Raw genomic sequence first — 23327 nt, forward strand, 5'->3', positions numbered from 1 at the left:
TTCATCTGGTTTTCTTTAACACAGAATTGAAAACACAATACACAGAATCTGCTTCTTGCTTTTTCCATTTAACATTTTCTCATGTCTTTATTCCCCCAAATGTAATTTTTAATGGCTAGTACAGATGAATTCCATGGTAATATCATTTAACTGTTTTCTACTTTAGAGATCTGAAACTGTTTCCAATCTTTTGCTTTTATGTTGCAATGAACATTCTCAAGAGTAATTATATTTGCATCTCAGGTTATTCAGGATAAATTCCAAAACTTAATTTACTAGTTTAAATAGCAAGAACATCTGTATAGTTATGCATATTAACTGTTTTCCCTAAAGCTTATGAATTTTAAACTTCCATTGCCATTTGAACATGCCAATTCATTGCATATTCAAAAACAGTGGCTATTTTTTAAAAGCTTATCAATTTTAAATATTAAAATATCTCACTGCTTTAATTCACATTTTTATTAGTGAGATTTTTTTTTAATGTTTACTATTTCTAATTCTACCTTTTCAAATTGTTAAAACTTTTATCTATTTACCCATTGTAGTATTTGTCTCTTTCATATAAAATTACAACTCAATATAAAGGCATATACCCATTTGATATCCAGAAAATTTTTTATTTTTATACTGTCTAACCAATCAACATTTCCCTTTCTGATTTCTTCACTTTCATGCTCAGAAAATCCTTTCCCATTTGGAAATAGGGTCTTTGAAACAAAAATAAAAATTAAAAAATCCTTTCCCATTTTGACATTACTATTGACGCATTTTCTTTAACTCTTGTTTCATCTTGACGTCTATATTTTTTGAACACCTGGAATTTATTTTTGGTGTGATATGAGAATGATGATTTAATATCTCGTAGCATGAGAGCCCATTAATCATTATTTGTAAAATTCCCCTGCCTATTATACCAGGTTAACTTTTAAAATCACTTTATCAGGTTCCCCATAAGCCCCTCCCTAAAAAAAAAATCTCATTTAGATTCTTACTGAAACTGCATTAAACTATAAATAAAAAATCAGCAAGGATGTGTAAGTGTTGAATACTGAACCTATCAGGCAAGCTTATCCTGGACCTTACTGTCACAGAAATACTTCTAGTATTCACATTTGTTTATCAATACATTGGCTTTTGGTTTCAGATAGAAAAATTTTAGTGTATTAAGTCACCCTCAATTTTTATCACTAAATCTTTAACTGAATATGAATTTTATATTTGATCAAATGCCTGACAACATCTTTTCAAGGTTACAAACATGTATTATGCTATTATCATATAGATCTCAATTATAAAAAGGTGTCTTAATAATAAGCCATCCCTTAATTACTGTCATAAGTCCTACTCATCACACTGTATGATCCTGAATATGTCTATTTTGAGTTGCTTGTGCTTTAGTTAACATTTTTACATTTCTAGCCTGGAATCCTTTTGAAGATAATTTTTTGGATAAGTATTAAAATTCCAATGGTTACCACTTCAATTAGATGTTCACCTTCTTTATGTTGCTTATATTTTCCCTGAGTATCATTCACATCTGGAGATTTCCAAGTTTGAGTTCTAATTTTTAAAATCTCACTTACATTTAATCCTTTTTTTTTTTTTTTTGAGACAGTCTCACTTTGTTGCCCAGGCTAGACTGAGTGCCGTGGCGTCAGCCTAGCTCACAGCAACCTCAAACTCCTGGACTCAAGCAATCCTACTGCCTCAGCCTCCCGAGTAGCTGGGAATACAGGCATGCGCCACCATGCCCAGCTAATTTTTTCTATATATATATATTAGTTGGCCAATTAGCTTCTTTCTATTTATAGTAGAGACAGGGTCTTAGTCTTGCTCAGGCTGGTTTTGAACTCCTGACCTCGAGCAATCCGCCCGCCTCGGCCTCCCAGAGGGCTAGGATTACAGGCATGAGCCACCAAGCCCGGCCCTGCATTTAATCTTTATATCCCATTTTTTTCTAAATTGATGTGTTTAGATTTTCATTTTTCCTTTGGTTAGGTATTTTAAATATTGGTCTTTATACTCGTATTCTTTGTGCCCATGATAATCAGCTATTTGATTTATCGAATCTCCTTTTTCTTTTCATGGGGCCTATTTTCACTTATTTGCAGAGTGAATCTTAAGGTGTTTTGTATTGTACTGTGTCATCAACTAAATTGCACAAAGTGTCTATTTTTATACTGTGAACCTATTTAGGGGCAAGCTGCTATAAAGTACTATCTATATATCTTGTAATCATTAATTTAATTGGAAAAATCATTCTAATCTCACCACAATCTAATGGAATCTTCAGAATTTTTTCCTTTTGTTTCCCCTTGAGACAAAGTCTCACTCTGTTGCCAGGGCTACAGTGCAGTGGTGTCATCATAGCTCAAACTGCAACCTCAAACTCCTGGGCTCAGCTGGGCGCGGTGGCTCACGCCTGTAATCCTAGCACTCTGGGAGGCTGAGGCGGGCGGATGGCTCAAGGTCAGGAGTTCGAAACCAACCTGAGCAAGAGCGAGACCCTGTCTCTACTATAAACAGAAATAAATTAATTGGCCAACTAATATATAAAGAAAAAATTAGCAGGCATGGTGGCACATGCCTGTAGTCCCAGCTACTCGGGAGGCTGAGGCAGCAGGATTGCTTGAGCCCAGGAGTTTGAGGTTACTGTGAGCTAGGCTGATGCTATGGCACTCACTCTAGCCTAGGCAACAAAGTGAGACTCTGTCTCAAAAAAAAAAAAAAAAAACTCCTGGGCTCAAGCAATTCTCCTGCCTCAACCTCCTGAGTAGCTGGGACTATAGGCACGTATCACCAAGCCCAGCTAAATTTTTTTTTTTTTTTTGTAGAGATGGAGTCTTACTTATTTTTTAAATTTTGTTAATATTTCAGAAAATACTAACTAGATCTGGTCTTATATATAACATTAAAAACTACTTTGATTGTGTTTTTCCAGAAGATACCACTCCCGTGTTTTGCAGTATTCATTCTTAGTACTCCTGAGCCATACACTTCACAATGTTAGAGGGAAGAAACAAAATGGAATGAAGGAACAAATTTAATGTTGGAAACTATAAATTTTAATACAATGTAAATATAAACTATTTAATGTTATGAAAATTGGGGGGAAATATATTTCAGAACCCACCTTTCTTTTTAGAAACGATAGTCTGTGGCAAAATTCAATATTTACGTAACTGCTATTCATGTGTTCTTGCAGTATGCCCAATTTTTTAGTCCATTAAATTCCTAATGTATTGTTATCATAATCTGACTTGTATTTTCCTGTGCAATTGGTATTCATTTTTCAGAAATGCTATTTCCATTGTTCCCCATGAAACTTATATGAACATTCCTGTAAAAGTACTTTCTTTTGAAACGTGTTTTCCATATTATATATAATTATGGAGAATAGGCTTTTCTAAAAATGTTAAAGACCTTTAAATTTTGACTCCTGTGATACCCAAGCCCATGACCTTATTAATCAACAGCTATTCTTTAATAGACAACATCCCACTTAATGCAGGATGCCTCCTTAACTTACACTTTTCCCTCAGAAATTTACATTTTCCCCTTCCAAGGACCAAAAGAAGTATGATGGACTTCTCCATACTCACTTTTGAGACACTTGGAGAAATGTAAACCATTTTTCACAATGAAGGCTAACACACACACACACACACACACACACACACACACACACACTTCTCGAGTAGGTCTACTAGAATTAATTTCTAGCAGACTACTAAATTTCTATTGTTCAATTACGTAACCACCATAATACAAGGAGTTTAAAAGAAAGATGAAGAGCTGAGGGTCAGAAGCATCCTACCTGCTTGCCGTCCAGGGTGCAGAGCCTCTTGACTACTCCTGAGTCTAGTTTAATGGCTTCGGTGATATCTGTTAAGACCTGCTCAAAGGAATGAGCAGTCTTTTTATTCAGGAGGATCCGCACGGCTTTTCTAGGCTTCACTCCACTTCGAATCACAGTCACTAATTTGGGTTTGATGAAATCTTTACTTTCTTTGACTTCACTTTTCACAGAGGAGGCGGCAGCCAGGGCGCGGGTTGTCCCACCCTTGATGTTTACGGACCAGTTCGGATTAACATTTTTGGTGTAATCGACTTTACGATACGGTTCGTTGGATGCGCACACGTAACTCTCACCTAGAAAGCAAGAATTAATATTATTAAGCATGATTATCCCCACCACAGAAGCATCTTGTCTGAAGAACAGATGCTGGAGATCCATTCAGTGAACTGACCTTAACAGGTTCACTGAAAGGGGACGAACACCCTTTTCCTTTGGCATTCTCCCACCTCCCTTTCTTTCAAATAGCATCTAGATTGGTTTTGAAATAACAGGTTATAGGGTGAAAAGAACCGAACCCAGAAATCAGAGTGAGAGCTGGGCTTTATTTTGACCAAATGTGTCACCTTGGAGAATTCATTTATCCACACTTTGGTCCTCAGTATCGTTAGCTTTAAAGTGAAGTAGCTGGCCAGGCTCGGTGGCTCACGCCTGTAATCCTAGCACTCTGGGAGGCCGAGGCGGGAGGATTGCTCGAGGTCAGGAGTTTGAAACCAGCCTGAGCAAGAGTGAGATCCTGTCTCTACTATAAATAGAAAGAAATTAATTGGCAAACTAACATATATATAGAAAAAAAATTAGCCAGGCATGGTGGCACATGCCTGTAGTCCCAGCTACTCAGGAGGCTGAGGCAGGAGGAATGCTTGAGCCCAGGAGTTTGAGGTTGCTGTGAGCTAGGCTGACACCATGGTACTCTAGCCTTGGCAACAAAGTGAGACTCTGTCTCAAAAAAATAATAATAATAATAATAATAAAAATGAAGTGGCTGAACCAGCTGAATTCTAAAGAACCTCCTAGTTCCAAAAGTCTGTTAACTGATTTAGTAAGAAAAAAGAAAAATCATCCCATCCTATTAACAGTAGAAATAATTATATCACAAAATATGTTCATATAAACAAAAAAATATTTTCTTTCTCCCAATTATAGATTTCAATCCTAATCAAAGAATAATCTATGTATCTTCACATAGCTGACTACAAACTACACTTACTTACAGGATCATTTAGTCAATTAACAAAGCACCACAAAAATGAAAGAAGAGTTTTGGCAGCCCAAAGAAACACATCTCAACCATTTTTTTTCTCAATTTAGGGAAACACCTTACTTGAGGCATTTTTTCCTTAAAGAATGTAAGCTTAAAATAACCAATAAGTTCCAACAGACAACCTTCTTCATATCTACTTAAATAGGAGAGGATATTAAGTAGTTAAAATGATGTGTTCATTACTCATGAAGCCTTCTGCTTAATTTGTATTAAGTACAACATAAAAGCTATATTATTTGCCAACTGGTTCATTAATTCAATGTTTACTAATTTTAATTTCCCAAGTTTTCAAATTTATATGTTGAGATATCGTAATTTTTCTTTCAGGAAACTCAAATCACCCAGTTCTTTTACTCTTGACTTTTTGACATACAAGATAAGAGGGTTATACTCAAAATATTTTTCTCTAAGATATCTTGTATCTCAAAAAGAATCTATTATTATTTCACATTATTCAGCATAACTGAATATAATAATTATTACATGAACCTTAACTTTTATAAATGCTTAAAGTAAAAATAACCAAAATAGTGAAAGAGAATTCCTAAAGAAAACCTATTAATATCAATATTATATTTAATGGCTGGGCATGGTGGCTCACGCCTGTAATCCTAGCACTCTGGGAGGCCAAGGCAGGAGGATTGCTCGAGGTCAGGAGTTCAAAACCAGCCTGAGCAAGAATGAGATCCCGTCTCTACTATAAATAGAAAGAAACTAATTAGCCAACTAATAGGAAAAATTAGCTGGGCATGGTGGCGCATGCCTGTAGTCCCAGCTACTCAGGAGGCTGAGGCAGGAGGATCGCTTGAGCCCAGGAGTTTGAAGTTGCTATGAGCTAGGCTGATGCCATGGCACTCTAGAGGGGGCAACAAGAGTGAGACGCTGTCTCAAAAAATAAAATAAAATAAAATTGTCTGCACTTTGTTTCCTTACATGAGTTCAGAATGTCAGGATGAAAATAGGTAAAGGAAGTTCATTAATTTGCTTATGTGCAATTACAGATAAATTTTAATTCTTTCCTTCTCTCCTTTCCTCCCTTCATAATACTTCTATTATAAACTTATAGACCAGTTCTACAATAAATTTGTAATGTTTTGAACCAGGTTGGCAAATGCCTACAAGATAGAGCCTCACCCCCTTCTCTACACACACAGCAGACACAAAGAGTGCCATAGCCTCACGCCTCTCCCTGCACCCATGGCCCTTTTAGCCTAGACTCCTTACAATATGCACTGAGTACCTAGTATGTGCCAGCTCTCATGCTAAGTGCTGACATGGTATGAAACACACTTTGGTAGCCTTGGCACTCAACGTTTTAGCACACAGGTTTAGGACATGGCTTAGGAGTCAGACCTGTGTTTCTGAATACTAGGCAGATAAGTCTCTAAAGTATAGATGTCATACATATTTTGATGACCACAGCCACCACGCTAGCCACCTTTGGAAGGGAAGCTACCCACGCTAGCTTCCCTTGTTATGTCCCCACCCAAATCAAACAATCTTCTAATCGTCATTTCATCTCTTACATAGATTTGCCTGTAAGGAGAGAATATGCTGACAAAAAAAATTTAAGAGGTTGGTTCCCTAGGCAGTTACAGCTCTTGATATTAATCAATAACTTATTCTGTTAGATATTAGCCACCTACAAGATTGATTAGAAGCAATCAGCCTCCCCCCACCCAGGTTCTTACTACTGTACGGGTTCCTGCTTAAGATTTGTTACTCCCCTGCCAACCTGTGCCTCTCTCCATCACTGCTCCAACTACCTGCTAGGTGTCATCCTTCACTCTCTGGGTTCCCTACCTACTACACTCTGGCATCAAGTTCTGTCTACTCTGTCTTCTAAGTAGTTCTAAAAATTCTCCTCTCTGCCTTCACCACCCACATTCCACCTGGATCAATGCAAGAATCTTCTGTTTTCTCATTCTCCAGAAATACAACGAGTTTTCCAAATGGCAGTACATTTTATGCTACTGACATGGCTAAAAAAAAAAGTACATCCTGAAGTAATGAGTATTAATATACTCATAAAAAAAGTTTTTTATGATGATGTATTTTAACTCTTGCAAATACATGATAAAACTGCATTCACCAAAACAAGATCTCAATTGAAAACCAGACTTAAATTAGGATATGAGTATCATGTATGTATTTTTATATGTAAATATATGAAAAATAAAGCAGTCCCTGAAATCCAGAACTGATATGACTTACACAGCTAGACCTCAACGTTATCACAAGCTGGCCTGGTACTCAGGCCATTTGGTTCTCCTGTTGGACACAATCTCAAAGACTATATCCAACAAAGTCACTCAGACTTTGTTATGATAAAGTGACATGAAAACAAGGTCACTGTGCAACCCATGATACCAAATCCCCCTCTTGCCCTAAATGATTGCTATTTCTTTACCAATAACAACTTTTCCCTCCATCTAGTCTGTCCTCCCTATAAGATATTAGAGATATCCAATCATGGAATTGCCCTGCATTCTGATACCACCCAGTACAGAGTCAGCCTCTGCTTCCTTAGATCATCCTGGAAAAAAAAAAAAAAATCACCCAACAAAAGCCCAAGGTCCTATGATAGATTCTAACACCCTCTTATGAAGACACCTCATGGTATCCTATATATATATATATATATATATATATATCCTATATATATATATATATATATATATATAGTGTGTGTACTTCCTCAATGCAATGAGTAAAACACCCAACTTGTTCAACTAGATATATGTTCCTGGTGGTCTCTGACTGAGGGGAAGTGAGATACACATATTAATACACATATTCATTCTTCCTCCCCTGCTTTCTCTCTTTCCAGTTCTTTGACCATAAGAGATTGCAGAGAAATCATCTGGTAAATTCTGATCACATGAATACTATCTACAAAGAGGGATTTGCTTTCTATATAGAAAGAGGATGAATAGAAGTGTGAGGTAGTTATCTGTCTATCCAGATAATCTATGGATATCTCACACACTACCTGTCTAAAACTACTTTCCCTCTCCATCTTTGCCACCCTGACCTCAAACTCTCCTCCTTCCTGAATTCCCAACTTATTGAATGAGATCATCACCTATACAGTCACCTAAGCAAAACCAATACTCCCGCTTCTCTGTCACTTTTCCCCGATTTGACAGAATTGGCAAAAAACTGTTGATTTTGGTCTAAACACCTCTGGAAACCAATTCCTTCTACTCTGCCTTCCCTCATTTCTCTAGGGATTTAGAGTATTCAAAACTCCCTGTATCTGGCCTTCACCCCCTCATCTTCCACATACATAGCTGTCACAGCAAGCTTTTTAAAATGTAGATTTGATATCTTGTGCCTCTTCACTGCCCTTAGAATAAAAGCCAAACTCCTCACATATCTCACTTCCAGCCTCATCTCCCACCACTTTCCCACAGGTTCCTAAATTAGTGTCATGTCAGTGCATTTGCAATCCCCTTCCACTTATTCTCATTCCTTCTTGTATGTCTAAAATAACCTTCCTCCTCCCATGCCTCTTTTTCACTGACCCACCAAGATTAAGCACCCTAGCAAACAAGAAGAACACTTGTGTTCATACACTTTAAGGATCTTAAGTCAGTCCTGTCACTTAGGAAAAACAGGTTGGCATTACCAAGTACTAAGTTAACAGCACAGACATGCCATGGCCCAGACAGAAATCACTCCAGGAAAACTTGCTGGAAAAACTCATGCACACAGGCACTATATATATGTTAATATATATACACACATGTATGTTCATAGAAGGAGTGCTGAATAACCAAAGATGAGAATAAAACCACATGTCCAACAGGAGAATGGATACATAGATTATCATATGGTCACATAACAAACCATTGTACAGAAATGAAAATGAGGCCAGGCGCTGTGGCTCACGTCTGTAATCCTAGCACTCTGGGAGGCCAAGGCGGGCGGATTGCTCAAGGTCAGTTCAAAACCAGCCTGAGCAAGAGCGAGACCCCGTCTCTACTATAAATAGAAACAAATTAATTGGCCAACTAATATATATAGAAAAAATTAAGCCGGGCGCGGTGGCTCACGCCTGTAATCCTAGCACTTTGGGAGGCTGAGGCGGGCGGATTGCTCAAGGTCAGGAGTTCGAAACCAGCCTGAGCAAGAGCGAGACCCCGTCTCTACTATAAATAGAAAGAAATTAATTGGCCAACTAATACATATATATAAAAATTAGCCGGGCATGGTGGCGCATGCCTGTAGTCCCAGCTACTCGGGAGGCTGAGGCAGCAGGATTGCTTGAGCCCAGGAGTTTGAGGTTGCTGTGAGCTAGGCTGATGCCACGGCACTCACTCTAGCCTGGGCAACAAGCGAGACTCTGTCTCAAAAAAAAAAAAAAAAAAAAAAAAAAAAAAAAAAAAGAAAAAATTAGCCGGGCATGGTGGCGCATGCCTGTAGTCCCAGCTACTCGGGAGGCTGAGGCAGGAGGACTGCTTGACCCCAGGAGTTTGAGGTTGCTGTGAGCTAGGCTGACGCCATGACACTCACTCTAGCCTGGGCAACAAAGCGAGACTCTGTCTCAAAGAAAAAAAAAAAAAAAAGAAATGAAAATGCACAAACGAGATCTATGTACAACTTGGATGAATTTTATAAATAATGGTGAGCAAAAAATGACAAAAGAACACATGCAAAAAAAAAAGAACACATGCTTGTAGGATTCCTTTTTGTTTTTTCGCTTTCCGAGACATGATCTTGCTCTGTTGCCGAGGCTAGAGTGCAAACTCCTGGACTCAAGTGTTCCTCCTGCCTCAGCCCCTCAAGTAGTTAAGGACAACAGGCACATGCCAGCAACCATGGTTAATTAAAAAAAAAATTTTTTTTTTTTTTAAAGACAGGGTCTACATTGCCCAGGCTGATCTTGAAATCCTGGCCTCAAGCAATACCCCCCTGGCTCCCAAAGCACTGAAGTTACAAGCATGAGTCACTGTGACTAGCCTGTATTTCTTGACATGGCTAGTAGTCACAAAGGTGTTCACTTCATAATAGTTTGTTGGTCTGTGCATCTTTGTTTTATATACTTTCTGTAGCTATATTAGTTATTAAAAATAAAAATTTAAAAATCATATCACTCAAGTGCTCTTTTTGTACTCTAAGCTCCCAAAACATTAATTGCTCATAATCATTTATTCTTTATCTGTCCCTTCCATGGTTCTTAATGGAGAATTTCTTTAAAAGTCGGGTGATTTTGCTGCAAAAGTACAGATCCCCAAACCTCACCTTAGTGCAACTGAAACAGAATCACTGGAAAGTGGGTGGGTCCTGAACATGCTGGTAAGGTTTTTTAATTCCACAAGTGACTCTGACAACAGTCCCTGGTCACAAACAACTGACTAAACTGCAAGCTCATTCAAAAAAGAAAAAAGAAAACCTGATTATAGCTTCTTCATACTATTCCTTCATCTAGCAAAATATCCAGTACTCAACAGACATTTAAAATATGTTTGTCAAAGTAACAAAATGTGTATTTCCAAAACAAACTTAGACATTTCATGATTTGGATTTGCATTGTTTCTAGAAAAACTAAGTGCATAGTGTTGCTGTTTATATAAAATGACCCTGGGAGGGTTAAGGTCAGGGTCCTGAAGGCCCCTGTGCATGGTCTGAGACACCTAGGTCATGCTAGTCCATCGAAAGTCAACTGAAGGCCAGGCTCGGTGGCTCACACCTGTAATCCTAGCACTCTGGGAGGCCGAGGCGGGAGGATTGCTGGCGGTCAAGAGTTCAAAACCAGCCTGAGCAAAAGCGAGTCCCCCATCTCTACTATAAATAGAAAGAAATTAATTGGCCAACTGATACAGAAAAAATTAGCCGGGCATGGTGGTGCATGCCTGTAGTCCCAGCTACTCGGGAGGCTGAGGCAGGAGGACCACTTGAGCCCAGGAGTTCGAGGGTATAGTGAGCAATCCTCCTGCTTCAGCCTCCCAAAGCACGATTAGAGAAGTGAACCATCCTGCCCAGCTTATACTGTTTTAATTACTGTATCTTTGTAATATGGTTGAAATCAGAAAGCGTGCCTCTAGCTTTGTTTTTCTTAAGACTGATTTGGCTATTTGGGATCATTTCAGTTCCATGTGATTTTCGGATTTTTTTCTATTTCTATAAAAAAAAATGCCACTGGGATCTTACTAGGGATTACATTAAATTTGTTAAAATTCCCATATCATCCAAAGTGATTTACAATATTAAGTCTTCTAATTCATGAACACAGGATGTCTATCCATTTGTGTCTTCAATTTCTTTCATCAATGTCATAGTTTTCTTTTTTTTTTTTTTTTTGGAGACAGAGTCTCACTTTGTTGCCCAGGCTAGAGTGAGTGTCGTGGCTGCAGCCTAGCTCTCAGCAACCTCAAACTCCTGGGCTCAAGCAATCCTGCTGCCTCAGCCTCCCGAGTAGCTGGGACTACAGGTATGTGCCACCATGCCCGGCTAATTTTTTCTATATATATATCTTAGTTAGCTAATTAATTTGTTTCTATTTATAGTAGAGACGGGGGTCTCGCTCTTGCTCAGGCTGGTTTCAAACTCCTGATCTTGAGCAATCCACCCGCCTTGGCCTCCCAGAGTGCTAGGATTACAGGTGTGAGCCACCACACCCGGCCAATGTCATAGTTTTCAATGTACATCTTTTACCTCCTTGGTTAAGTTTATTTCTAAGTAGGTTATTAAGTATGAAATGTTCAATTTTCTTAAGTACTAAGTTTGACGGCTGATATCTCTGACATTTCACTCTGCTACTTATTTTTATTGTGAATGCACATCCTCAGTCTTTCAAATGCAGAGTTTGGCTTTTGATTATCTTTCAAAATTTTTTTTAAGAGCAATTTTTGTGAAACCATGGACAAGTCAAAAATTCATGTTATTTTCAGATATCAGCTCCATTGTGGAACCCACACAGCCCAGACAAGCTCAAAATATCAACGAAGTGTTGGGAAAGGATGAGGCTAATGAACACACAGTATGTCAGTGGTTTGAGAAGTTCATTCTGGTGATTTTAATCTTGAAAATGAGCCATGTGGGTGACCCGAGACCAAGGTGATGATGAAGAGCTGAAAGCTACAGTGGAAGTGAATCCATCTCAACCTACATGTGAATTAGCAGTAAGCTTTGATGTTACTATTCCAACAATAGGGGACCCATTTGAAACAAACAGGAAGGGTAAAGAAGGTGGATAGATGGGTTCTGCAGGAATTAAATAAGCATCAGAAGCGAAATCATGTTGAAGCTTGCCTTTCTTTGCTGTCATGGTATAAAAGCGAACCGTTTCTACACTGTACTGTTATATGTGATGGAAAATGGATTCTTTCTGAAAATCACTAGCATTTGCCACATGGTTGAATAAAGATGAAGTGCTGAAACACAGCCCAAAACTGAATATTCATTAAAAAAAAGCTAATAGTGTCTGTCTGGTGGTCCAGCACTGGTATTATCCACTATAGCTTCATGAAACCCTGTCAATCGATTACAGAGGATGTCTACTACAACCAATGGGACCAAATGATGAGGATGTTTAACCACATGCCCCACAAACAATGCTGCTCCAAATACAGAGGCTGGACTTGGAAACTCTGTCATCCACTGTATTCACCAGACCTCACACCAACTGACTACCACTTCTTCCAGGCTTTGGACCACTTCTTGCAAGGAAAACCACTCAATTCTCTACAGGCTGTGGAAAACATCTTGTGCAATTTCATCGGTACTTGCTCTCCAGGCTTCTTTGCTGCTGGCATAAACAAGCTATCGTTAAGATGGCAAAACTCTGTCGATAGTTAAGGTGCATACTTTGATTAACTGTACTGCTGCTTGTTTGAGATATAATAAACTAAACTTTTGATTTGAAATTGAACGTTTCATATTTAATGCCCTATAATATTTTATTTTTTTAATGCTATATATGGGATTGTTAATTTCCTTTTTGGAAGGTTCATTAGTGTATAAAAGCACAACTGGTTTTTGTATGTTGATTTTGTATCCTATAAATACAAGTACACCTATAATAAACAAGTCTTACTGAATTTGTTTGTTAGTTCTAACAAATTTTTTGTGGAGTCTTTAGGCTTTTCTACATGTAAGATCATGTTATACAAACAGATAATTTTACTTCTTTCTTTCTGATTTGGATGACATTTCTTTTTCTTGCCTAATTGCTCTTGCTAGGACTTCCAGTACCATGTTGAATAGAAGTGGCAAGAGTGAGCATCCACACCTTATTCCTGGAAAACCTTTCAGGTTTTCACTGTTGAGTGTGATGTTGCCTATTGGCTTTTAAAATATGGTTTTTATTACTTTGAGGTAAATTCCTTCTATACCTAGTTTATTTGTCACAAAAAGGTGTTAAATTTTGTCGAACACTTTTTCTGCATTCTGCATCTATTAAGATCGTGTCGTTTTTATCCTCTAAAATTCAAAATATATAACAGTAAAAAAACAAATAATGGGCAAAGAATCTGAATGGACATTTTCCCAAGAAGATATACAAATGGCCAACAGGTATATGAAGAGATGCTCAACTTCACTAATCACAAAAATGCAAATCAAAGCCACAATGAGATACCACTTCATTCCTGTTAGGATGACTATTATCAAAAAAATAAATAAGTAGTGTTGGAAAGGATGTAGAGAAATTGGAACCCTCGGTACATTGTTGGTGGGAATGTAAAATGGTGTGGCTGCTGTGGAGAACAGTGTAGCGGTTTCTCAGCAAATTACACATAAAACTACCATATGATCTAGCAATTCTACTTCTAGGTACATATACAAAGGAATTGATATCAATATCTTGAAATCTTGAAGACATATCTGCCCTCCCTTGTTCATTACAGCATTATTCACAATAGCCAAGATAGAGAAACCATCTAAATGTCCAGCAATGGATGAATAAAGATAATGTGGTATATACAATGAAATATTATTCTGTCTTTAAAAATGAAGGAAGTTCTGTGACATGCAAGAACATGAACGAATCTAGAGGACATTATGCAACATGGATGAACCTGGAGGATCTCATGCTAAAAGAAAAAGCTATCGTATTTCCCCAAAAATAAGTCAGGGTCTTATATTTATTTTTCCTCAAGAGACACCCTAGGGCTTATTTTCAGGGGATGTGTTATTTTCTCCTCAAAGCCTCAGCTTGCAACACACACAGGATGGCCAGGTCCTGACAGGGGGAGCCAACCTTGTTGGTGGGGCTGCCCGCACCTTTCCGGTCACCTCTGGGTTAGTAGCTGTCACGATGAGGCAGATGAGAAGGGCTGCTCGTCTTCTTTACCACTCCACAATGAAATGCACGGGTTGTGCAGGTACGCTGCGTTAGCCACGTCCATCATTAGGTCTCATTTTCGGGGTAGGGCTTATATTGTGCAAATGCTTAGAAATCCTGCTAGGGCTTATTTTATGGGTAGGTCTTATTTTCAGGGAAACACAGTAGTCACAGAAGGACAAATGCTGCATGATTCCACTTATATCTAAAATAGTGTGCCTGATAGAAACAACTGAATGGTGGTTTCCAGGGGCTAAGAGGGAAAGAGAAACGGAGAGCTGTTGTTCAATGGGTACAAAGCTTCGGTTATGAAGATAAGTTATAAAGATCTATATAACATTGTGCCTGTAGTTAATGACATTGTATTATACATTTAAAATTGAGGGTAGCTCCCACGTTAATTGTTCCTACTCCCCCACACACACACACACACACAAAACACATTACTGTTAAAAACAAAAAAGAGCCAGGCACGGTGGCTCATGCCTGTAGTCCTAGCACTCTGGGAGGCCGAGGCGGGCGGACTGCTTGAGGTCAGGAGTTCGAAACCAGCCTGAGCAAGAGCAAGACCCCATCTCTACCATAAATAGAAAGAAATTAATTGGCCAACTAATATATAGAGAAAAAATTAGCCGGGCATGGTGGCACATGCCTGTAGTCCCAGCTACTCGGGAGGCTGAGGCAGTAGGATTGCTTGAGCCCAGGAGATTGCGGTTGCTGTGAGCGAGGCTAACGCCATGGCACTCACTCTAGCCTGGGCAACAAAGCGAGACTGTGTCTCAAAAAAAAGAGCTACATGCCTTCTTATGTAGTTGGAAATTTTAACAGTTTTAGCCTACTTCTCTATCAGTTATTATATAAAGTCTCTCATCCACTTCTGTTAAAGAATTTACAGTGCTTAACGCCACTAACTAGTTTGTAACTACAAACTATCACATTTGTGGCAGAAATTCAGTTATAGATAGATGTGCAACATTTGGGGGATGATCACACTTGAAGCTCTGACCCGAGGGTGGAGGGGAGGCATGGACAATATACATAACCTTAACATTTGTACCCCCATAATATGCTGAAATAATAAAAACAAAACAAATTTGGACATTGAGACTATGGAGTGGAAGCAAGCACTGAACTTTATGATGAAAAGGAAAACTTGTTTAGAAGTCTGAGGTGCAAGGACTATTCAAGCTTACAGAGATACCCTCATACACTTAAATATGGCAATGTAGAAAAAGAAAGATAAAAGAAAAGAAAACATGCGCAGACACTTTAGGTCTAACATTATCAAAATCTTAGGAACCTAAATTTTTTCCAAACTTCCAAAACTAAGAAAAGAAATTACTTCCAAAAGAATGCAACCAAGGAAAATATATTCAAGTATGTTCACATCTACAAGATAGCTCAATATCCTTCATCAAGTATAGCATTTGTGAGATATTGGGTGGATTATAAATTTAATATACAAATCTTCATTTTAAGTATATCACGGAAGAGTTCCCACACCCAGCCAGTTAAGAAAAATATGGGGTCAGGAAAAGTAAAACTGATTTATTATGCTGTTGTGGCAAACAACTTAATTAGATTTCCTGACTAAAGTGCACAGAATTCAAACTTATGGGAATGGAACAACACAAAAATGCACTGCTCTGGCCTGAATGCTGTTCTCACTCTGTATCAGTACTCATTTACTGTGTCTCTGGACTCTTGATGACATATTTGCAAAATGAATATACTAGCTAGCCCTTCCTGCAGAGCAGGGCTGGGGACACAAAACGAGATCTTTCACCTCTAAGACCCATGCTCTTTCAACACATCTGAAGGCAAGTAACTGAATCACTGAACCAGGTCATACATGACTGTGATACTTTCCCCCAATAAAGGGGTACAAAAGTTACTCTGAACATCTGAATACCTATGAAGAAATAGGTATGTCCACAAATCCATCTTTTAGCATTCAAATTTTGGAGGAGCTTAACTTAAAACCAAAGAAATTAGCTAAAAGTAAAAACAAAAATCCTACCCGCTAGCAAAAAAGCTTTATACCTACCCACTGAGAAAGAAACTGTATCTCATCTCCTGGCAGGATGGAACCTACGGATCAGATCCATGATCTGTTTTTCCTCCTCACACATGAGCCAAGCATATTCTACAATCTATAAGAGTTCACTATGGGAATTTTAATTTTTTATTTTGATAAAACTTAAAATGTTAGTATCATTCTATTCTGGAGCATCTGAACGACCACTTCTAAGTTAAATATAGTACCATCGATAAATCTACAAAGAACTCAAGCAAATCAACAAGAAAAAAAACAGTACCATTAAAAAGCGGGCAAAAGACATGAAAAGCAGCTTTTCAAAAGAAGATAGACATATGGCCAATAAACATATGAAAAAATGCTCAAGTTCACTAATCAGGGAAATCCAAAATAAAACCACAATGAGATATCACCTTAACCCTGTTAGAATGGTTTTTATTAAAAAGTCCAAACAATACATGCTGACATGGATGCAGAAAGGAATGCTTATACACTGTTGCTGGGACTGCAAATTAGTATAACCTCTATGGAAAACTATATGGGCAGTTCTCAGAGAACTAAATGTAGACCTACCATTTGATCCAGCAATCCCACTACTGGGTATTTACCCAAATGAAAATAAATCATTTTATCAAAAACACCTGTACTCAAATATTTATTGCAGCACAATTCACTATTGCAAAGATGTAGAATCAAACCAAATGCCCATCAATTCATGAGTGGATTCATAAAAATGTGATGTGTGTATATAGTGTGGAATACTACTCAGTCATGAAGAATGACTTAATGCCTTTTGCAAAAATATGGATGGAACCAGAGACCATATCCTAAGTGAAGTATCTAAAGAATGGAAAAACACACACCACATGTACTCACTATTAAATTGGAACTGATGAGCACACATATGCAGAGAGGGGGGTATAATTCAAATTCAATGGAAATCAATCAGTGGGGAAAGGAGAGGAGGGGATGGGTAAAAACCAACCTACTGGGTACAATGAACACTATCTGGGTGACAGACACACTTATAACCCTGTCTCAAGCATTACAAAAGCAAGCCTTGTAACCAAAAACATTTGTACCCCCATAATACTTCGAAGTAAAATATATATATATATGTAGAACCCATAGTCCCAACTCTTTTGGCATTAACTGGTGTAACTTCATTGGGAGTTAATGAGGAAAAAGAGAGGAGAACGTAATAAATGTAAAAGACACGTTCATAGCAAGTTAAGGCCAGAGGAAAGAATTTTACTCTGCATGAATAAAGGCTCGTTAGCAGTACAAAACAGACTCATTACATGGCATTCTGAAATACAGCATAACTAACTCAGTATTCAGTACCATGGTCACATTGGGAACTCCAATTTAGTTTGAGTAAATAGTTTCTAGCTTTACACTGCTTCACATTTTTACTGGTTATGCAGTTTTGTTGGTATTTACATTGTTAATTCACTTGGGTTGTACCACTATGTAAGACCTACATGCATAAATACACCTATTTTTATATTACAGACACTTAAATGACAATGTAATTAAAGTAACTAAAGCATTATTGGGCTTATGCAATTCAGATATTGGAATTTTGCATTCTTTCACTTTTAAGTGGTCCAGACATTGCTAAACTTTGAGAAACAATACAATCTTAAGGATACTGAGAAAGAGAGAGACCTTCAAATTGAAATATGACCGCCTAATAATATCTGACAATAAATTGAGGCACAATGCATATACCAGGCATCCTCGAACTACAGCCCAAGGGCCACATGCAGGTGTTTTTTCCCATTTGTTTTTTTACTTCAAAATAAGATATGTGCAGTGTGCATAGAAATTTGTTCATAGTTTTTTTTAAACTATAGTCCGGCCCTCCAACGGTCTGAGGGACAATAAACTGGCCCCTTGTTTAAAAAGTTTGAGGACCCCTGGCATACACAGTCTGTCCTTCAACAGCTTCATCATCTAAACAGAGGTAAAACTTTCCTCAACAGGGATTACCCATCTCCTGGAGACCTTGCTTTAACACCTTCCTCCTTTGTCCCCTAACCTCTTAATCCTTCCTCCTTCATCCTTTAATCTTGCTGTGAGTCTAACAGGAAAATTTAGCCCCCAGTTTTAAACAAGTGACTGATAATGATAATCGTGGAAAAAGATCCAGTGCAAGTGATGAGGAATTCAGAAACCAGATGTTTGTCCAAACAAGAAGTGATGATGTTGTATTAAAGGGAAGGGAAAATACAGCTTGAGTATCCCTTAGCCAAAACACTTGGGACCAGAAGTGTTTTGGATTTCAGATTTTGGAATATTCGCATTACCTGATGGGCATCATGCAGAACTTTTTGATATTTTCAACAATATCTTCATACTACCAAGAAGAGAATTAGCAAAAATACAGTGAGAATGTACATAGATCTTGGCTCCATGGACAGCATTGTGAGAAATATTCAGTTGGTATGTGTGGTCTGCACAAATGCCATTTAACTATGCAGGTGTACATCCTTGCATAGGGCATATATCGCAGCTGAAGGGGGCTGAGAGGGTCTTTTTCCCCTGGGAGATGCTGAATACATATATATTATATGTTTTATTATTTTTTATTTATTCATTTAAGAGACAGGGTCTCACTCTGTTGCCCAGGCTGGAGTGCAACGGTCCAATTATATAGCTCACTGTAACCTTGAATTCCTGGGCTAAGATGCTAAATTTTAAACTGTGTATTATGGACCTGCATTTTGACTGTGACCTGTCACATGAGGTCAAGTGTGGAACTTTCCACTTGTGGTATTCAAGAAGTTCCGGATTTTGGAGCATTTTAGATTTTGGACTTTCAGATTAGGGATGCTCTACCTGTAGTAGAAGAAAGCACAACCACTGTCTCAAAACATATAAAGAGCTGTCATATAGAAGTAGGATGAGCCTTATGTAATTCCAAATGGTAGCTCTAGAATTAGAGGGAAGAAGTTATAAGACACAGATTTTGCTTGAAGATGCTGAGGACCACTACCATTTATCAAGCAGCTACTGCATGCTAGGACCCCACTATTTAAATACATTTAAGATTTATGTGGAATCTTCCAGCTACTAGCCTTGATCACTAAACTAATAAAACAAAAGTATACAGTGGGCTATATCTCAAGTTCTTTCTTCCACACCAGCTTAATGAACATGAACATAACTAGTAGTAAGCTTCTATATCCTCTTTTTTCTTCTTATTCTTCAGCAAATGAAACAAAAATACTGCTCAGTAAAGAGATCAAGATGATGAACAAGGGTTCTAGGGAAGAGAACATTAATCAACTGCCTTTGAGAAATAATTGTTATTATTAAAAGTTAAAGTAGGCCGGGCACGGTGGCTCACACGTGTAATCCTAGCACTCTGGGAGGCCGAGGCAGGTGGATTGCTCAAGGTCAGGAGTTCGAAACCAGCCTGAGCAAGAGTGAGACTCCATCTCTACTATAAATACAAAGAAATTAATTGGCCAACTAATATATATAGAAAAAAATAGCCAGGCATAGTGGCGCATGTCTGTAGTCCCAGCTACTTGGGAGGCTGAGGCAGCAGGATTGCTTGAGCCCAGGAGTTTGAGGTTGCTGTGAGCTAGGCTGACACCACAGCACTCACTCTAGCCTGTGCAACAAAGCAAGACTCTGTCTCAAAAAAGAAAAGTTAAAGTAATCTGAAGTTTGTGAAATATATACAGTGAAGCAAGAGATAAAAAAAATTTTAAAACATCTATTGTGATAAATTTTGGTTGAAAGTGATTATAGTTTAACAAACATATAAACAAAGTAACATAGTAGGTCATAATTGTAATTTATTTTGGTCACTATGTTTCAGATGTCAGTCAATGTTATAGTGTAATCAAAAGTATCAAATACTTAAGTTTCTCTCCCCAAACCAATATTTTCCCATTCCTTTAATCCTGCAGTCCCTAACCCCAGGGCCACAGCCCAGTACTGGGAATTGGGCTGCACAGCAGGAGTTGGGAGAGTGAGTGAGTGAAGCTTCTCTGTATTTACAGCTGCGCCCCATCACTCACATCACTGCCTGAGCTCTGCCTCCCATCAGATCAGCAGCAGCATTAGATTCTCATAGAAGCAAGAACCCTACTGCAAATTGCCCACGTGAGAGATCTAGGTTGAACGCTCTTTATGAGAATCTAATGCCTGATGATTTGAAGTGGAGCTAAGGCAAAGATACTAGTGCTGGCCAGTGGCCACAAATGCAGATTATCATTAGCAGAGAGGTTTGACTGCACAATAAACATAATGCACTTGAATCATCCTGAAACCATTCCCCCCCACTCCCTTCAACCCCAATCCATGGAAAAATTATCTTCCATGAAACCAGTACCTTGTGCCAAAAAGGTTGGGGACCACTGCTTTAGTCTATAAGGCAAAAGGGGCTTCTGACAAATCACAACATAATGGATGTTCTGCTTTAGGCTACATGGCCTACCAAATCCTATCATGGATTAGGACAGAATCATAGTATATTTTAAGGAATAAAAGAGTATTCATCTAAATGATAGCCTTAAAATGTTTCTGACTCATAAAATTAAAAAGTTAACAGATTGTGTTAAAACTAAATGTGAAAAAAATTGCTAAAAACAATGCTTAAAATAAGAATGCTGAAGATGAACAAAACTAAGCCTTAGGCAGAGAACTCAAAGCAGACATTGAAAATATTAGGTGGCTTAGAATAATTTTATGATTTAAACACACACACACAAAAATAAAGGTACAAGAATTTGGCCATGATAGCTGTCCAAGGAGAAAATTCTCAGACACTAGTGAAATCGATAAATTGTTAACACGCAAACACACTGAATCATTTTTCTTGAAGAAAAACTTACTTAAAAACTGAAATATGAAGGGGCAAGGAACATTTGCCTTTCACATGAATTTATTCTACCTCTGCAAATCTGACCAGCTGTTCAGCTACTTGTCTTAACTAAGAAAGATTTTGGGCTGGGCTCAGTGGCTCATGCCTGTAATCCTAGCACTTTGGGAGGCCAAGGGAGGAGGATCACTTGAGGCCAGCAGTTTGAGACCAGCCTGAACAACATAGGAAGATCCCATCAATACAAAAATATAGAAAAAATAGTTGGGCATGGTGGTACAAGCCTATAATCCCAGCTACTCAGTAGACTAAAACAAGAGGATCATTTCAGCCCAAGAGTTTGAGGCTGCAGTGAGCTATGATCATGCCGTTGCACTCTAGCCTGGGCAAAAGAGCTGGATCCTATTTCAAAAAAAAAGAAAGATTTTTAAAAACACCTACATGCACCTATTCCCACCCATTGAAATATCTTTACATATGGCACAAAAAAAATTAATTCAACAAACATCATATGCCAGAAGTATCAGTTATATGGGATAAAAGGATAAACAAGATAACTGTGGTCCCAGCCCCCACTGGGTTTGTAATTTTCCCTTTCATGGCACAGTCTACGGAGAAGACCCTCTTGTATGTTATTGAGATGTTGCAAGAACTCCATCTAAATCTGGGTTACTACATCTGATCACAATATCTGGCCAACTTTTAAAGAGGGACATAAAGCCAGACAGAGCCAACATCATTTCTCTTTCCTACACCCAGAAGCAGTTCACTGAACTTTAGAGGTGAAAGTGGCCTGTCTTGGTTCACTTGAGTTACTGTAACAAAAATACCAGAAACAGAGAGGCTTATAAACAACACAAATGCATTTCTCAGTTCTTTTCCTTTTTTTTTTTTTTTTTGAGACAGAGTCTCACTTTGTTGCCCAGGCTAGAGTGAGTGCGGTGGCGTCAGCCTAGCTCACAGCAACCTCAGACTCCTGGGCTCAAGCAATCCTGCTGCCTCAGCCTCCCGAGTAGCTGGGACTACAGACATGCGCCACCATGCCCGGCTAATTATATATATATATATATATATATATATACACACACACATGTATATATATATACACACATATATATATGTATGTGTGTATATATATATATATATATATATATATATATATATATATAATTAGTTGGCCAATTAGTTTCTTTCTATTTTTATAGTAGAGTCGGGGTCTTGCTCTTGCTCGGGCTGGTTTTGAACTCCTGACCTTGAGCAATCTGCCCACCTCAGCCTCCCAGAGTGCAAGGATTACAGACGTGAGCCACCACGCCCGGCACAGTTCTGGAAGCTAAAGATCAAGGTGCTGGCAGATTTGGTGTGCGGTGAGGGCCCACTTCCTGGTTCACAGATTTCTCACTGCATCCTTACATGGTAGAAGGGACAAACAAGCTCTCTTGGGCCTCTTTTATAAGGGCGCTAATCCCCATCCAAGAATGCTCTGCTCTCATATCTTGTCACCTCCTGCTATGGTTTGAATATGTCTCCATCGGTCCATGAGTTGGAAATGTAATTGCCATTGTAATAGTATTAGGAAGTAGGGCTGTTAAGAGGTGATTAGATCACAAAGGGCACCACCCTCATAAGTGGATTAAGGCCATTTTGTGGGCCAGATTTCCTCTGTCTCATGAGCTTGCTTTAGGAAATGGCTAAAGCAAGGGATGACACTCATCAAATGCTGGCACCATGCTTTTGGACTTCCCAGCCTCCAAAACTATAAGAAATAAATTTCTTTTCTTTTATAAATTACCCAATTTGTGGTATCTTGTTATAGCAACAGAAAATGGACTAAGACACCTCCCAAAAGCCCCACTAACAGAATGGACTCCATTTCCTCATAGGTGGTAGAAGGTAGCAGTTAGGAAAACTGCCCCATCTCACTACCGTCTCATTTACAGCACTTTAGCTGAAACCATCCTGTATGTGTGTGTGTGTGTGCATGCCCACTATCTCTCCCAGTAGAATGTGCACTCCTTGAGAGAAGAGACTGTACCC

The 23327-nt window shown here is 38.5% G+C and overlaps 1 protein-coding gene across 10 annotated transcripts in view; it reads right to left on the reverse strand.

The window, feature by feature from the left end:
- Nucleotides 1-23327, reverse strand: part of DCLK2 (doublecortin like kinase 2) — a 157997-nt gene that overhangs the window by 128036 nt on the left and 6634 nt on the right. For all 10 annotated transcript variants that reach the window (XR_002221232.2, XM_012783733.3, XM_012783732.3 and 7 more), the window contains exon 2: nt 3821-4155. Coding sequence is in view for 9 of the 10 variants with exons in the window: in XM_012783733.3 (XP_012639187.2) it covers nt 3821-4155 (335 nt within the window). In the remaining variant the exon portion in view is untranslated. The remainder of the gene's footprint in view (nt 1-3820; nt 4156-23327) is intronic.

This window comes from Microcebus murinus, chromosome 15 (genome assembly GCF_040939455.1).
Source record: "Microcebus murinus isolate Inina chromosome 15, M.murinus_Inina_mat1.0, whole genome shotgun sequence".
NCBI lineage: Eukaryota > Metazoa > Chordata > Mammalia > Primates > Cheirogaleidae > Microcebus > Microcebus murinus.